Here is a 19,624-nt window from a genome sequence, read left to right on the forward strand (position 1 = left end):
AGGTTCATTGGGATGCAGCTCTTCGATTGGTACGATATTTGAAGAATGCTCTTGGTCAAGGTATTCTTTTACGCGCGGATGGGAATCTGAAGTTGACTAGCTGGTGTGATTCTGATTGGGCAAGTTGTCCTACCACCAGGCGTTCTACTATTGGTTGACTTTTTATCTTGGAGATTCTCCTATTTCTTGGAAGACCAAGAAGCAAGCTACTAAATCCATATCCTCTATTAAAACTGAGTATCGTGCACTTGCTACTTTGACTTGTGAGTTAAAGTGGTTGAAGGGGTTATTGGAGTTTTTGGGAGTATCACATTTCGCTGCTATACAGGTTTATTCTGACAGTCAATTTGCGTTACACTTATCTCATGATCTTGTGTTTCATGAGCGCTCGAAGCATATCGAGATTGACTGTCATTTTATTCGAGATGCTATTATTAGTGGGACTATTATTGCTTCCCATGTTGCTACCTCTGCTAAGTTAGCTGATATTTTTACTGAACCATTAAGGAAATAGCAGTTTGATCCTATATTGTTTAAATTTGGCATTTGTAATTTGCATGCTCCAACTTGAGAGAGGATGACAGATTAGATTGTATAATTCATCTAATGTTAAAACATAATATAATATATATATGTGTAAGTTTTCTTATAAGTTTACTATTATAAAATATTATCACAATATTATAAGTTGTGATAATATCAATATTATATTATATTATATTGTTTTCTTATAAGTTTACTATTTAATTTAATGTCTATATATTAAACATAACTTATGTAACTCTAAGATACATCATTTAATATAATTCCAATACAATTCTCTTCTTTATTCTACCATCACAAATTTATAGTGGTTCACTTAAAAGAGTTACATTTATTTCAACCGCTACCAAATTTCACTATTAAAAAGAAAAAATATAAAGTCTTAGATCCAATGTTTATCTCTATAAATGTGTTTTGTTATTTAATTTTTTAATAATAACATATTTATAGAATAAACTTTAAAATAATAATATTTAAATAACTTTGGTTCATGCCTAAGTCCAAACTCAATAAACTCCAATTAATTTATGTAAAATTTATTACAAGGATAATAGTAGGCTAACTCGATCCAACTTTCATTTAGATCTTAAAAATAAAAATAAAACATTTCATAAAATGAAAAGAAATTTAATTAATAAAACTTGCAATCAATAACATAAATCTATACATGCATCTATTCTACAACCCTCCTTAATTGCTAACTTCTACTACAAAGAAATCAAACATTCTACATCCATTTATACAACCCTACTTAATTGCTAGCTTCTACTACAAAGCAAATCAAACATTCATACATCCATTTATTCTCAACCCCACCCGTTCTTTTTACATACCCATCTTATCGGGGGAAATTATTACAATAAACAATCTCTCCCATTCCGTATTTATTCTTATTTTTCATTAAAAAAAATAACTAAACCGAAATATCTTCTTGGGAAGTGGGAACATTATAATTTTACACATGAAGCTTGATGATATCCGAGTTTCAATAGATCCATTCATTGGGGAGAGACACCTCCAAATGTTGTTCTCCAAGCTGCTGATTTTGTTGTTGTTTTTGTTGTAAACTCATCACAATTCCCGTGGCGTTACCTTTGATTGTACAAAGATCATACAAATCCTAAATGATTTTATAATATTTATGTAACACCTTTGAATGTGAAATGAGACAAATCATTCTTACCTATTAGAAAAGGGTAATGAGTCATTAAACCATTGGTATGAATTATTTCGGGTATGATATTGGAATTTGCAAAGTGGTGCTGTTGTAAAACTTGTAACACTCTTGCTGGTATAAGAACTGTGGAGCACCCTGCAAATCATACAAAAGAGATTGAAAAGAAGATTAGTTTGTGTTCTGTTTGATGGTTTTATTATATAAAAATATTTTCTTTTAGATTTCCAAACAGAGCATTATTGCATTTGGAATTCAAACTTATAATTATACTGCCATTAAGATTTCATTATTGACCCATTGTAATTACAATTCTAGTGATCCAAATCCAATTAAAATGAATTTCAATTAAGAAACCCAAACTATGTCTTAAGAGATTTTGAGGAATAAATAGCAAAGCAAGAACACAAAGATGTGATCATGTGAGGAATGCTTTGTATTTATATTCAGTGGCTTTCCAAGTATGCATTATTATAACCCATTAGAAAATGAAGTTTAGGGTAAAAGTTTTCTTTCTTACCAACAATAAAAAAAAATACATTTTACTATTTTTATTTATATTTTTCAAACATCTATAATACTATAGGTGAAAAAATCAATTATTTAGATATATTTAAGTATCATCTCAAAAGTGCAATTAAATTATGCATATTCTTTCAATTTTAACTATGATTAGTCTAACAGTTTAGCACCGACATGCCGTGATTCTGTTCAACAGTTTTCAAAAACGTTAATTCCGTTATTTTGGTTCAATTTAGACCGGTGCATATTATTTTTATTTTAACCATAATCGGTTGATCGGCTCTCACTAAACCGTAGTTCAGTTCAGAGGTTTAAAAACTGTCTTGATTTTCATTTCGTTTTAGACCAATTCGATTTAATCTAAATCGTATCCTTGAACCCTATCAAACTTTCTAAATTAAAACAATTTAAGTCCAAACAAAATGACGTTAATTTAGTCATTAGTTATGTGTTTTTTTAAATAAAGTCAATGGTAATATCATTATCACCCTGATAAAATCATAAGAAAAATACATTATTTAAAAATTATAACATTAACTAGTGACGTCTTAACACTAATTTAAGTTTTAAGGAGGGGTCAACTAAGAAGAAATTAAGAGAGATTAATGAATGAGTATAATTATTATTTTATTTTTATAATGACCTTATTTGGCGAGAAGTGAAATCTTTTTTAAAATCCACTTCTTCTATTTATTTATTAATTTTTCTTTATTTTAAAACAATTAGTTAAATAAAAAATACTTTTAAAACTTATAAATAAATTTTCAAACACAAATTTCAAATTATACTCACTTAAAAACAAACAAGTAAAATATATTTGAAAAGTGGATTTTGATATGAAAATGTTAAATAAAACTATTAGTCTATTAGATTTATAATATATATAATGTTAAAATAATTTAATTTAAAAAAAGTTTCAAGAAAAGAGTCCATTTTCCATAACAATTAAATTCAAATCTTTGGTTTTGATGTTGTTGTAAGTGAATAATAATTTTATTTTAAAAATTAGAAAGATCTCAGGTTGGTTTGATCTGTTATTTTCTAAGTAAATCATATTTTTTTTTATTGTGTGTAATAAAAAGTTGTATCATTAAAGTTAAATGGTTAAAATATCTTTATTATTTAATATTTAAAAAAATAGATGTATTTTATTATTTAATTGATAATTTAAATAATAAATAGAAATATTAATAATTAATTGACTAAAATAAGTGACACCCAACAGTTAAGGCCTTGTTAAAGAGTTTAGGATTAAAATTAATGACTTTTAAATAAAAATAAAAAGTAAAACAATTAAATTAAATAAATAAATATAAGAAAAAGACAATTCACCTTGCCTAGTCTAAGATTCCGGTTTGGAATTTATGAAATGAGACCGAAGATTCCGAACTAATAATAAAAGAACAAAAGAGGGTGACAAGTCAACAACTCCTAACCAATTATATTCATACTTTCTTCAATTCAATTATCACTGCTAAGGCCCTTTTGCTTTTAAGTTTTTAAAATATTTTTTTATTTATTTTTAATTTATCAAATGGTATCTTAGGTATTAATATTTTGATATTTGAACTACCATATTGATATTGGGTTAAAACATAGTGGGTTAAAGATGATTACTCGACCTAATTTCAACTTAAGGCGTTAAGTGGGAATAGAACATTAATTTTTTTTATTATATATTTAGTTATTTTTATTAAATAATTCAATTTTTTAGAATTTTTATCTACAAAAGAATATTAAAATAACTTAAATCCAAACAAAGTCTATATGCTAACTACCCCTTTTTCCCTCTCCTTCCCATCAACTTGCTCCAATTAATCATTTCAATTATTTTAATTTTAAAGCAACTCACCCATAAAAAGATTTTCTTACCAACTTTACTACATTATAGTTATTATTATTTTAAGAAAATTACTACTTTTGCATGACAAGTTGAAGTTTTATATTCTTTCAAAAACATTTAAAATATAATTTTGGTTAAAAAAAACTAATAGAGAGAGAATTTGAACAAGCAAATTGAAAAAGGAATTCAATATTCCGATGACTAAAAATTAAATTACCTGACTTTTTATTGCGATGATGAGACGATTTTCTAGGGGTAATTCCACGTGGCAAGAATACACCTGTCCCAAAAGATGCACTGTTTGGGGCGGATCCCCTTGCGAATAGTGACCTCATACCCGACCCGTTTTGCAGAAGATCCTTCCTCTGGTTGCTATCACCATATGGCTTGGATCCGTCTTCATTTCTCCAGTCATGATGAGTTTCCTTATTCAACAACAATCGGTGATTCATATTACGGAATTGATTAGATTCGAAACTGTGAATACTAGGGTTTCGAAGCAGGATTTCGTCTTCTTCGTCTTGAAGCATATAGTCGGCCATTTGGCGATTGAGTTCAGAAATGAGATCCGTATCGCATTCATCTTCTTCTTCACTAAGTTGAGATCCGAGAACGGAACAATTAGGAGTGGTATCGGAGATAGATGATCCTGAGGAAGAGAAATCAGTAGAGATAGATGATCCTGATTTTGTATGTTTTCCGGAATCATCGCCTTTGAATAACTCAGAAAATAAGAGTTTTCTTCTCCCGGCCTGATTATGGACTAGCTTACCTTTTTCTTCTTCTTCCATGAAAACAGTTAACAAGTTTCAGAAAGAGAGAGAGAAGGAGAGGGGGATGTATCAGTGTGTGTATATTCTAGTATGACGCTAGCTATGTTTCAAGCTCAAAAATGGCCGTCCAAAGGAATATATATCATTTCTTAGTCCATTTTCTTAATTAATATAATACAAAAATTTTGTCATCAAAATAGTTCTAATTTTCAACTTAAAAGACTATATATAGTATGTTTGATTAGAATGAGATTATTTAAATAATCTTAACTAACTTTCATAATTATAATCCGAATAAATTATAATCCGAATAACGTTCGATCCAAATTATCTCTTTAGGAACTGTTTTTCCCAATTTTGACATATAATTAATCTCATCGTCTTAGGAGCAGTTTTTCCCAATTTGACATATAAATATAATTGATCACGAAGAGATGGGGATGAGAATGATATTTATGTCCCAATTATATCTTACTCATCTATCAGGAGACTAATAAACATAATTAAATATATAAAATTGGTTTATTCTTTATATTTTAGAAGAGTTTTTAAATTTATTTATAATAATATATTATAATATATATTATTTAGTGTACTGGGGTTATTTTAAAAACTGAACAAAAGAACGATAATAAAAAAGATTTACGAATTAATTAGAATGGAGCGGGAATGATACCCGATCTGCTTTATTGTCGTTTCTAACCCCAACAGAACAAGATGTTAGATTGTTTGATTAAACTTATTTAAATAAGTAAGTATCTTTTCACTATACTCATATTTCTCTCGACACTAAATTTATTAAAAAATATATTAAAATACACTATATTTTAAATTTTTATTTTTATTTTATCATTATATATTAATTTATTTATTTTATTTTATTAAAAATCTTAAATTTTTTTAAATTATCACTAATTATTATTTTTTAAATAACTGGTGAGATTATTTAAAAATTCAACAAGCCCTTAGTAATAAAATTTAATAATTTTAAAATGTTTAATATAATTTTTTTTGACTGTTTTGTTTTAATAAAAAAAAAACCTCTTGATTAAGTATTTCAAACATAGTTATTTCAAAAAAAAATTGCAAATAAATTATATACAAAATTTAAATAGTTGAATGGACATGAGTTAAATCATCTATAAAATTTGAAAAAAATAATATAAAATATTATAGAAAAAGTTCATTTAAGTAAACCATTACAGTTATACTATAAACTAATAAAATTGATTTAAATCATATATAATATTAAAAATTGACTCATTTAGTCTAGACTAATAAATTAGAGTTAATTTTTTTTTAAAATTTATTTATTTCTTAACTAAATATTTACTTTTTCTCTCTCTTCATTTTTATTAATTAATCAAATATTTTTCTCTCTTTTAATTATTTATTAATTAATTAATTTTTCTCTTTTTATTTATTTTTTTTAATATTTGTGTGAAGATTTTTTTATTTGCTTTATATAAACAAAAATAAATTTAATTGTCTTTTTATTTAATTTTTTATTCAGGTTTATAATAATATTAAACAAAATCATTGAATTATTTTTTTGTTGGTAAAATCTGAAATATTACTTTAGTGTGAGATGAATTAATATCTATTATTATTCATATTTAATGGTCTTTTGTTGGTGAAGAGATGAGTCATTGTAATATCTAAAAATGTAAAATAGTAAAAAGAAATAAATTAAAATAATCAAATATCAAATTCTACAAATGAATAGACGAATGGAGGAAAATAGATAAATTGAGAGAAATTAATTAATTAATTAAAAAAAGAGAAATTAATTAATTAAAAAAAAAATAAAAGGATAAAAAGTAATTAATTAATAAATAAATAGAAAAAGATATAAATTAATTAATTAATTAATTAAAAGAAAGGAAGATAGAAAAAAATAAATATTTAATTAAAAAAATATTAAAAAACTTTAACTCTGTTAATACGTCTAATTGAACTTTTACGTCTCTAATTTTAAATGTGTTTTTTTTTAAACAATAATTATATTAATTTTAAATACACATTATTTCCGATTTCATAATAACAAAGAATTGTGTAATTGAAAGAATCAATAAAATAATTTATAAAAATATCTCTATCAAATATAGAAACTTTAAAAACAGTTGAAAGAAAAATAAAATGGCCTAAACATGGATTTGATTGGGATGTCACTATCATTATTAAGATATCTCAAAATAAGTGAGCTTCAATTTTATTATAATTTAGATTTAAAAATTGAATAATTATTTTAAAAAAAATACAAAATATCTTAAAAGATATGACTCACATTTCTTACTTCTTCTTTTTTATGTTTGATTAATTCATCACAAGATTAACTTATATTTTTACTTCATAATTGATGTGAAATTATTTTAAGTATGACTATGATATCTTTACCAAGTCAATCTTTGATTTGGGTGGGCTAGTGACAAGTAAGCCAACTAATTATATGTGATCTGGTTGAATACAAATAAAGGGATTTATTTACAACTATGTTATTTTCAAAACATAAAACTAAAAATAGTTTTCAATAAAATATAAGTGATTGTGAAACATGGTTTGTGCCTTTTTGTGTTTATAGTTGTGATTCTTCTCTTTGTTGATAAAACTAGAACATGAAGACAAATATTTAAGACTAAAAGGGGAATTAATTAAACTTGGTTGTGAATTAATACCAAGTTAGATAATAACGCTTAAGAGATCATTATTATGTTACTTTTTTTAGTAAGTGATTTTAATTATGTAAGCGTTTTTTTTGTTTGTTTTAATTTAAAAAATAAACACTACATCACATTTGATACATCACTTAAATTTAAGTCATTTTATTTTGTAGAGTGATAATCAAATTTATAATATTTGATTTTTTATTCACTATTTTTATTGTTTAGACTATTATAACGGGTTAAGAATTATTTGTTTAACAATTTAGTGTATGGTTGCAGTGTTTATCCATATTCTCACATTATTTGATTAATAATTTAGTGTATGGTTGCTGTGTTTATCCATATTCTCACATCTAATATTGTTTGATGCAATTAGATATAAATGGAATGACAAAGAAATAAGTGTTTGGTGAGACGTCCAAATCATGTTTTATATATATATTTTTTTTTTAAGCAAATTTAGTGCCATTCAAAATTGATCAAACATACTTCAATTTTAATTTTACATAAACTAGAGTATTCTCCTCATTTATTTAAATAATTTCAATAAATTTAAACATTATTTCACTCATCTTCATTTCATCAGTCACATCCAAATATTAAAATATTATTTATTTAAAATAAAATAAATTATTTTATTATTATGTATTAATACGTTTTAAGTTTTTCTATAAAAAAAATTTACTTCCTCAAAATTAATATCACTAATAACATTGTTATTTGTAAAAAGAATGATTGTGCACGATTTTAAGGAGGTAGATGTTTTATAAAAAAAAAAAAAAAAAAACTAAAGAGTATTAATATATAATAATAAAATAAAATATAATAATTTAAGATAAAATATATTTTAATATTTTGGGTAATAAATTAAATAATGTTAAGAAAAGAAATATATTGATATAATATGTTTTGAGTTCTTTTACCAGCACAAGATTTTGTAACATTCTTAATATTGTATTTATAATTTTTTTATATATTTATCTAAAATAATAAAATGTAAGTATAATATTAATTTTCAAACATTTATTTATAGAGTTCATTATTATAAGATAGAAAAGTGTTGAGTCTATTAGTATAATATTAATTTACAGAATGCATTAGTAAAAGATATATAGGATGTAGTTGAGTCTAATTTAAAATTTGATACTTTATTTATATTTCTAGGCATAATTATGATCTCGATTATAAAATTGAATTTGGTCATCTCATGTACATGAATAATTTTTGTTTCAATGTTAATGGAGTAAAATTGATTTATTTTACTACTCTATTTATTCAATATAAAAGATAATTATAATTCATCACTTAATTTATGACAATTAAAAACTCTTATATAGACTTTCTTGTTTGAGTTATCTTGATAGGTTTAGTTAAAATTTACATTTATTAGTTAATTAATAAGAAATATTAATAATTTGAGGAAGTCAATATAAATTATATAATTTAAGGCCAAATCATTTTCTAGAAGAAAAATAAAATAAAGTGTCAAACCTTGTATTAAGGTACAAAATTTAAGAATTAAGTTTCATTTGCATTCAAACATGACTACTTATGACTTTTGTATATCATTTTGCCATTTTGAATGAAAATGACATTCACCAAACCAAACATAAAGGATTGTATAAATGGTTCCTAATTAGTTGAAACATAGCCACATTAGGTAATGTCATTTTGGTCCTGCAATTAAATAAAAATGATCTCATTATTGGTCATTTTTCCCATTTTTTTAATGCCTCACACTATTTTATATTCATTTTTTTTCATCTTAGCCATGCCTAAAAGAATTGAAATTTAATTCTACTTTTGATATAATGTTTTTGAAGATATAGGAGAGGGAAATTGAGAGAGAAAATGGTGGAATAAATGATATGGTATCATACATTGCTCGGAAATAAAAAAATGTGAGGAAAGAGAAAAAAAGAAAATTCATTTTTTTTTTCAATCAATTAAATTACACCACGTCATTTCTTATCATTTTTTTATATCATTTCTCATAAAAAAAAATTTATATTTTAAAATGAATATAATATTAATTATTTTAATTTTGGAATAATATAATAATTTTAATTAATTCTAAATATGTAAATAAATATTTACAATTATAATTATTTTAAAAATGAAAATATTTTTCGATTGTAGCTTACCTAATTCCTTTTATCAAGCATAATGATGCGAATCGAGCTTTAATGAGTTTGAATATGTAGCGTCAAACAGTTCCGCTTTCGCGGTCTAAAAAGTGCATTGTTGGAACTAGAGATGTAAGCAGTTCGATTCAGTCGGTTTTTTCACCAAAAAATTCATCCCAACAGTTGATGTCGATTTTTCAAAATCTTCCTCCGTCGGTTGGTGGTTATATGTCGGTTCGGTCGGTTTACTAATTTAATCGTTATCGTTGAAAAAATAACAAATATGTAATTATATATAATATATTAAAGTAAAAAATAAATAAAATAATAAATTTATAATATAATAAACTAAAAGAATAAAAATTTATTCAATATTTTTTATAAATAAAAGTTTAATAAATTAAATAAAAATCAATTATTTAACTTTAAAGAGAATATATTAAAATATTAATTAAATTAAAGTAGTTTAAAAAATAAAAATAAAAACATCAAATATATATTAATAAAGATGTGTCTTTCAAAATTGAAACCTTAGCAAAAAAAAAAAATATATATATATATATATATATATATATATATATATATAATATCTTTACCTTTACCAGAAGGCTAGAAAGACATATACTTAAAAAAATATCAAAACACTACAACGGTTCGATCGATTTTTTAGGTTTTTCGTTTTATTGGTTTTGCTTACACCCATAGTTGGAATTAGGTTGGAACATTAGCCGACTTTAAATTCAAAAGATCTTGCTATAACCGAACACGATGGAAACAATTTCCAAATTAATACATTTTCGAAAAACCGTAGATTTCTCGTGTTGATCAACCATGATTACGATTTCCATGACTCGACAGATAATTTAATAAGTCAATGATTTTTTTTTAATTGTGATAATTTCATTTTAAAATTATTAAACATCTCTTTATAATTTATTTAAAATTCAATTGCGATAATTTTCACGAATTTGATTTTGTACCATTGTTCTTTTCTAATTGTTATAAGAATTATGAGTTCTTTTCAAATATGAGGTATTTGATGAACATTTATTTATATATATATATATATATATATATATATATATATATATATATATATATATATATATATATATATATATATCCCGTAGAACATAGTCTAAAAGGATTGAAGTGAAAATCGTGTCCGGCTTCAGAGAGGAGACAACAGAGGAACGTGCTGAGAGGAGCATCATATCCATAGATTTTCTTTAGAGAAGAGATCATCTTTACCAGATTATTAAAAAGAATTTTCGACCAATTGATGTCTTCACCCCTTGTGATGGCCACCATTATTTCAAAGATTTTGTTGCAGTAGATGTAGGAAGAGTCCTTTGCAAGAATAGATTTTAAAATGATGTCGTTGAGTAGGGAAAACTCAACTTTCAGACAGGAACTCTTTCCGTGAGAAGCGACCGGAAAGATATGCCCTTCAAATGATTGATCCGAGAAAACGAGTTTCATCTCGGACAAGATTTCATCTGAGGAGGGAGGGGACTCATAGATCCCTTCAGTTGGAAGCCTGAAAAACATGGCAAATGTTTCCTTTGAGAAACAAACACTTTTGCCAAGAATGGTCGCACGAATATACTTGTTATGATAAAATCTGGCAGTTTCAAAGAATTCATGAAGCGCCTGTTCGTGAAAGATGCAGTGGGTACGCAGAAACTTCTTTAGCCCAGAAGTTTCTAGAGATTGAAACACTGAAACCATTTCAGGAATCACAATGGAGGAGACAAATTTAAATCTATTTGAAGAGATTTTTCAGTGAGAGAAGACATTTCAATAAGGTGAAGGAAAAGCTTAGAGATTCAAAAGCTACAAGAGGGATTTCTTAGAGAGAGAATCGGGGATTCAGGAAGGAGATACTCAAGCTTTAGAGTATGACCGTTTCTTAAATACACCAGAGCTGACGTGTGACCATTAAATTGATGATTATACGAACCGTCAAAAACCTAAGAAACCTATTCCCAAGAGATGCAACTATCATTTAAGATTAATTATGAAAGAGTGCTATTAATGTTAGACGTGTAGTGAAAAATCATCAGACATTTTAGTCACTCTTTAAACATTGAAAGACACTTGTCTTCAATCTATTTGAGAGGTGACTGTTTTAATTTTGGCGGGAAAAGTACATGGACAGATACGGTGGTAGTGGACAGTTGTCCCAATAGCCAAAAGATGAACAGTCTAATGACATAAACAGTTAGACGTCTAATTTACTTTCCACATTCTTTACCTTTGTTAATGTATATAATATAATAATATATTATATTGATATATTATTATATTATATAATATATTCTATTATATTCTATAATATATTCTATTATATTCTATAATATATTATATTCTATTATAGTTTCCCTATATAGCTAATGTAACTCAAGTATAAATACCTTTACTATATTGAATAAAGATGCACACAATATTATTCTCTTTCTATCTATTCTTACATGATATCAGAGTCTAGACTCTAAGGTTTATGGCCATTTAAAGTTTGTGTATTTATTTTTGAACATTGATGTTCACATTAATTCAATTTTAATGGAGAAGTCTTCCAAATTTGCATTCTCTACCGTTGCTGCTGTCACATGTACTTTATTAGAGAACACTTTTCCCAAATTTTCTCTTACAGACATTCAATCACTCTTACAAAAACTTCAATCAAATCATGGTACTACATCTTCTTCATTGCCATTTTCTTCAGTGTTATCTTCCACACTAGGTACTTCTACCTCATAGTTTTTTTATTCAGGATGTTGTAATCATATGACTTCTGAATCATCTTTTCTCACATCCACTAGAAAACCTATTATTTCGTATGTTGTTCACACTGCTGATAATACTAGTTTGAATGTTCAAACTATTGGTACCGCTCAAACTTCTATATTGTCCTTACCTGAAACATGTTTTGTTCCAAAACTTTCGTTAAATCTTATTTCTGTTGGACAATTGTGTGATCTCGGTTTTAACATAACTTTTTCGAGTAATGGTTGTGTTGTCCAAGATCCTTAAACAAATAAAATCATTGGAACGGGACGTAATGTTGGAAGATTGTTTGAACTCACTTCTCTATCTCTTCCATCACAATATTTTGTTGGAGCTATCACTTCTCAAATTTGGCACTCTCGATTATGTCACCCTTCTAAAGATCGTTTGAGTTCTTTAATTTTTAGTGGTTCTTTAGGCCCTATTAAGATTGAAACTTTTGATTGTGTTTCTTGTGAGCTCTCTAAAGGACACGCTTTACATTTTTTTTCCTAATGATTCTAACTCCTTAGCACCTTTTGATACGATTAACTCTGATATTTTGGGTCCTGCACCACATAATACTATGGGTGGTTTAAAATATTATGTGATATTTATTGACGATTTTTCTCGTTATACATGGATCTATTTAATGCGTAATAGGTCTAAATTGTCCTAAATTTATATTCGGTTTGCTAATATGATCAAGACTCAATTTTCCTCCAAAATTAAAATCTTGTGCACTGATAATGCCATGGAATACAAAGAAACAAAATTCATAGAGTTTCTAGCACAAGAGGGCACAATTATTCAAAGATCTTGTCTTGGAACTTCTCAACAAAATGGTTGGGCAGAGCGAAAACATAGACACATTCTTAATGTTGTTCGAGCCCTTCTCATCTCGTCTTCTTGTCCCGATAACTTTTGGGGAGAAGCAGCTTTCACAGCTGTTTATACTATCAATTGCATTTCTTCTCCTGTCATAGATAACATCTCTCCTTTTGAACGTCTTTTTAGTCGAGCTCTGAATTATCAAACTCTCAAAGATTTTGGATGTGTTTGTTTTGTTTTATTACAACCTCATGAATACAATAAATTAGAACCTCGAATTCGACTATGTTGTTTCTTAGGTTATGGAATCGAACACAAATGATACATGTGTTGGGATCCATTGTCTCAACGTCTTCGTATCTCTCGTCATGTATCATTTTGGGAACATAAGATGTTTTCAACTATATCTAAATTTAGAGTCAATGAACCTCCTACTCAATTTTTTTGTGATCCTACCATACCTCTGTTTCCTGACATTTCTTGTGTAGGACCATTTAACAACTCATGCGACTCAACTCCATCTGCATTTCCTACATCGACATCTTCTCCATCTCAAAATCCGGCACATACCTCATATGATCATATCATTCAAGAATCTTATTTTTTTCCACCACCACCACCACCATCACTATCACCACTACCACCACCACCTCCTCGTCGTACCAATCGTGTAAGTCAACCTTCTGTTCGTCTTCGCAACTTTCATGTGTACTCAGTTATTGTCTCTCTCTATGAACCTCGTACTTTTCGCGAGGCCAACTCTAACCCTTTATGGCAGCAAGCAATGGTAGAAGAATTGCAAGCACTTACCAAGACAAAAACTTGGGACTTGGTTGATTTAGCTTCACATAAGTCAGTCGTTAGTTGTAAATGAGTTTTTAAAATTAAGACACGAGTAGATGGTTCAGTTGAACGATATAAAGCTCGCCTTGTTGCTAAGGGATATACTCAAGAATACGGTATTGATTATGATGAAACGTTTTCTCATGTCGCTCGATTGACCTCGGTTCGTAGCCTCATTGTAGTAGCTGCTAGCAAAAGATGGCAAATATTCCAAATGGATGTAAAAAATGCATTTCTTAATGGTGAACTAACAGAAGAAGTGTATATGCAACATCCACTTGGGTATGATCATCCTCCAAATAAAGTTTGTAGACTCCGCAAAGCTCTTTATGGTCTCAAACAAGCTCCTTTAGAGTGGTTCGCCAAATTTAGCTACACCATTGATAATCTTGGTTTCAAATCCAGCTCTTATGATCATGCATTGTTTTTGCGCAAAACAGATCAAGGTTGTACTTTACTTTTACTTTATGTGGATGACATAATAATTACTAGTGATGACACAAATGAAATCTGTGATCTCAAGAATTTTCTACATCAACAATTTGAAATGAAAGATCTTGGACAATTAAGTTATTTCTTGGGACTTGAAATAGCTTCCGACAAATCCGGTTACTATTTATCACAAGCTAAGTACGCAACTGATCTCATATCTCGGGCTAGTATTACTGACACAAAAGTTGTTAGCACACCCTTTGACTCCACAGAACATTTGGCTGCTACTGATGGTATTCCACTAAGTGATGAAACACTTTATCGACAACTAGTTGGTAGTCTTATATATCTTACTATCACTCGGCCAGATATTGCATATATTGTCCATATCGTGAGTCAATTTATGTTATCTCCTCATACAACTCATTTATCTGTCGTTCTTCGTATATTACGATACATTAAAGGAACTTTATTTCATGGACTACATTTTGCTCACTCTTCTCCTCTAGAGTTACGAGCATACTCTAATGCTGATTGGGCAGGTGATCCAACTAATCATCGATCCACTACTAGTTATTGTTTCTTTCTTGGCACATCTCTCATTTCATTGAGAAGTAAGAAACAAACTGTTGTTTCTCGTTCTAGTACAGAATCTGAATATCATGCTCTTGCAGATACTACCTCTGAGCTTCTCTGGCTACAATGGTTACTTCAAGATATGGGTGTTTCTTCATCCGCTGCTATTCCACTTTTCTGTGATAATAATAGTGCAATGCAGATTGCTAATAATGATGTATTTCACGAACGTACCAAACATATAGAAATATATTGTCATCTGACACGCCATCATGTCGTTAATGGTACCATACAATTGATTCTCATTTCTTCGCAAGCTCAGATTGCTGACATTTTTACCAAATCTCATCCTCCTCAACGTTTTCAAGATTAGTCTCCAATCTTAAGATGTTCAATTCTCTTCCACCTTGAGCTTGAGAGAGGGTGTTAGTGTATATAATATAATAATATATTATATTGATATATTATATTATTATATTATAAAATATAATATATTATATTCTATTATAGTTTCCTTGTATTGCTAATGTAACTCAAGTATAAATACCTTACTATATTGAATAAAGATGCACACAATATTATTCTCTTTCTATCTATTCTTACAACCTTTAATTTGGATATGCGTCTTTTAGACGTCAACGTCTAATCACGCTTGTCTTATAGACAGTCAAAAGTCTATTAGAATTTGAACGTCTAATTACGCATATACAACACGTGTTAGACGTGTGTTTGGTTAGACGTGAACTTCCAATTGCTCTTGTCTTATAAACATTTAAACGTCTATTAGATGTCGACGTCTAACCGCGCAGGTTATTAACCAAGATAAGTATCCAAAAGAAGGTATAGACTGCTTGAGAAAACTCACGTCTAAGTAGATGTGCTTCTTAGGCTACTGATCTATTGGACGTATTGAGACCTCTGTCTACTTGTCTATCCAATTACATTTGAACAACATGTTCCCCCTCAGTATATGCATATAAGAAAAATAGTCAAGATCAACATGTCCTAAGATATTTCTAAAGTGAGAAAACATAGTCTCGGGTAAAGGCTTCATGAAGATGTCTACTGTTTTTTGATCTGTTGGCACATATTCAAGGGGAATATGCTTTTGACTGACATGCTCTCGAATAAAATGATGTCTGATTTCGATGTGCTTTGTCCGAGAGTGCAGAACTGGGTTGTAGGTGATGACTATAATACTTGTGTTGTCATAGAAAATTGGAGATTCTTCTACCTCAATCCCATAGACCCTTAGTTGTTGTTGAACCCACAAGAGCTGAGAGCAGCAACTTCCTGTAGCAAGGTACTCTGCTTCAGCTGTAGACATAGCAACGGACGTCTGCTTCTTGCTGAACTATGAGATTAGACGATCTCTAAGGAACTGATAAGTTCCACTAGTGCTTTTCCTATCTAATTTGCACTCTGTATAGTCTACATTTGAGAAACTAGTTAAATTGAAACTGGAATCCTTCGGATACCATAGTCCCACACTTTGAGTTCCCTTCAAATATTTCAGAATACGTTTAGCAACAGTAAAGTGAGAGAGTTTCGGATTAGCCTGGAATCCTCCACATACACCAACAGTAAATTGAATGTCTAGCCTGCTGGTAGTGAGATAAAGCAAGGATCCGATAAGACCTCTATAGGAAGTGATGTTTACACCCTGTCCACCATCATCTTTGTCAAGTTTGCTGGAAGAGCTCATTGGAGTAGTTGCAGCAGAGCTCTCCATCCCGAACTTCTTCAACAACTCTTTGGTGTATTTAACTTGATTGATGAATGTTCCTTTCTCCAGCTGACGGACTTGAAGACTGAGGAAGAAAGTTAATTCTCCCATCATTCTTATTTCAAACCTATCTTGCATCAGCTTGGCAAATTTCTCACACAATTTGGGGTTATTTGATCCGAATATAATGTCATCAACATATACTTGAACAAGTAAAATGTGAGAATCTTTAGTAAATCTAAACAATGTTTTATCAACAGTTCCAATAACGAAATCTTGATCAAACAAAAATTTAGTTAAAGTATCATACCAAGCTCTTGGAGCTTGTTTCAAACCATATAAAGCTTTATCAAGTTTAAAAACATGATTTGGTAAAGTATGATCTAGAAAACCAGGGGGTTGTTTAACATAAACATCTTCATTTAGTTTACCATTTAAAAATGCACTTTTCACATCCATTTGAAAAACTTTAAAATTCTTAAATGATGCATAAGCTAGGAAGATTTTAATTGCCTCAAGTCTAGCTTCAGGGGCGAATGACTCATCAAAGTCGATGCCTTCCTCCTGTTTGTATCCTTGAGCAACTAACCGGGCTTTGTTCCTTATAACTAAGCCATCTCCACTAAGCTTGTTTCTAAATACCCATCTAGTTCCAATGACCGATTGATTAGTCGGTCTTGGAGTTAGATGCCACACTTCATTTCTCACAAATTGGTTTAACTCCTCCTGCAAAGCATTGATCCAATCTGGATCAAGCACTACTTCACCAATTTTCTTGGGTTCAATTTGAGAAATAAAGGCAGAGTTGGATATTTCATCCATTAATTGATGTCTTGTTCTACGAGGAGAGTTAGGATTACTTATTATCAATTCTGGTGGATGATTCTTGTTCCATCTAAAGTTGGGTCCTAAAGGATTAGTCGTCTAACTAGATGGCTCTACGACGTCAGAACTCTCAACATCTTGTTGAACAGGAGTTTGAGCGTCTATTTGATTCTCAACCGGATTAGCCATAGGATCAGACAATGGAATCCGTTTAGCAAGAGCTTCATCCTCACACACAGACTCAAGACTTGTCGCTTCTAATCTGCTAGCAAGGTCGATGGGATCAATGGGATTACTTTCAATAGACTCATCACAAACAACATGTAAGGATTCCTAAACAGTTTGTATTCTGTTGTTATATACTCTGTAAGCCTTGCTTACTGAGGAATATCCCAGCATGATTCCAGCATCTGCTTTAGCATCAAAAGCAGTCAGATAATCCTTTCCATTGTTATGGATAAAACATTTACACCCAAATATTTTAAAGTAAAACACTGTAGGAATTCTCCCATAAAACAGTTCATAGGGTGTTTTGTCAAAACGTTTGTTGATTATTGACCGATTTTGTGTGTAGCATGTTGTGTTTATGGCTTCTGCCCAGAACCTCTAAGGAACACCTGATTCAGCAAGCATAGATCTCGCTGCTTCTTTCAGTGTCCATACTCTTTTCTCAGCAATGCCATTCTACTGTGAAGTTCTAGCACTAGACAACTCGTGCCTAATACCAGACTCCTCGAGATAAGAGGATAAGCGTCTGTTGGTGAACTTAGTTCCCTGATCACTTATAATACAAGCAATACTCAAAGATTTTTGGTTCAAAATTCTTCTAAAGATTTTAATCAAATTTTCAGTAGTTTTATCCTTAAATTGCAAAAATGCTACCCATGTAAATCGTGAAAAATCATCAATAACTACTAAGGTAAATCTCATTCCTCCTAAGCTCTTTACAGGAATTGGACCAAACAGATCCATGTGTAATAATTCTAAGCAACGACTGATTGAGATTTCCCTTTATTTTTGAACGATGATCTGCCCTGTTTGCCTAACTGGCAAGCAGGACAAACCTTGTCCTTTGAAAAATATAATTTAGGTAAACCAAACACTAAATTATGAGAGAAAATGTTGTTGATAGTTTTAAAATTTAGATGGTTTAACCTTTTATGCCATAATCATTTCTGATCATTCTTGGCAATCATGCACATAGGGTCAGATGTCTTATTTTACCAGTTCATTTGTAAGAGTTTCCTATCCTGATTCCGGTCAACAGAGTCTTACCCTGCTGATACTTAACCAGACATGCATGAGTTTGAAAATCAACAGATAAACCATTGTCACATAATTGACTAATACTAATCAGGTTATACCAAAGATTATCAACAAGTAACACATCATTTATAGTAAAATTATTATGGATAATCTTACACTTATCCATGGTCATACCCTTCTTATTGTCCCCAAAGGTGATCTTAGGACCTGAGCAATCTGCAATATTAGTTAGAAGTCGTCTATTTCCTATCATGTATCTAGAACATCCGTTGTCCAGATACCCAACAGAGTCCTCCAGGTAGTCACTAGTATGTTCCTACACAAAACAATATTTATAATCGTTTGGTACTCACATTCACTTGGATCCTCGATCAATCAGTCCCTTAGGAATCCATATTTGAATTATTTTTATGGATTTCCCATTTTGTTTTGTAATTAATGCGTATGATTTTGACTTAGCAGATGTCTTTCTGCTAGCCACTGATCCCTTAGCTTTAGAGGATTATTTTCTTTTAAAACTCCTTGACTTCTTGTTAGGTTTTAGATTTCCAAGTTTGCTAGCTGCATCTAACTTAATTTTCAGCCAGCTAACAGTTGGCAGAACATAAGTTATTTCATCTTTTAAAGCTAACTTCTCATGGGTTGGATCAGTTTCAATGTCAGTTAAACTCCCTTTGACAAAATTTATTGGCTTAAGCTTGTTAGTTTCTAA

General features: G+C 29.3%; 1 protein-coding gene across 1 annotated transcript; it reads right to left on the reverse strand.

Annotated features, from left to right (window-relative positions):
- Nucleotides 1–1,129: 1,129 nt before the first annotated feature.
- LOC124936889 lies at nucleotides 1,130–4,936 on the reverse strand. The gene is made up of 3 exons (XM_047477420.1): nucleotides 4,300–4,936; nucleotides 1,727–1,855; nucleotides 1,130–1,635 (listed from the first exon to the last, which is right to left on the reverse strand). Exons 1-3 carry the CDS (start codon nucleotides 4,871–4,873, stop codon nucleotides 1,529–1,531), a joined length of 810 nt encoding a protein of 269 aa, XP_047333376.1. The 5' UTR covers nucleotides 4,874–4,936; the 3' UTR covers nucleotides 1,130–1,528.
- Between the last annotated feature and the right edge of the window lie 14,688 nt (nucleotides 4,937–19,624).

The sequence above is a fragment of the Impatiens glandulifera genome, chromosome 4 (genome assembly GCF_907164915.1).
Source record: "Impatiens glandulifera chromosome 4, dImpGla2.1, whole genome shotgun sequence".
In the NCBI taxonomy this organism is placed as follows: Eukaryota; Viridiplantae; Streptophyta; class Magnoliopsida; order Ericales; family Balsaminaceae; genus Impatiens; species Impatiens glandulifera.

What these genes read in the sequence shown, in the direction of transcription:
- LOC124936889 (XM_047477420.1), bottom strand. Translation starts at nt 4,873, where the DNA reads ATGGAAGAAGAAGAAAAAGGTAAGCTAGTCCATAATCAGGCCGGGAGA. An exon ending in TCATCGCAATAAAAAGTCAG is followed by an intron (nt 1,856 to 4,299) that starts GTAATTTAATTT and finishes TATGATTTGCAG; the next exon opens with GGTGCTCCACAGTTCTTATA. An exon ending in TCATTACCCTTTTCTAATAG is followed by an intron (nt 1,636 to 1,726) that starts GTAAGAATGATT and finishes GTACAATCAAAG; the next exon opens with GTAACGCCACGGGAATTGTG.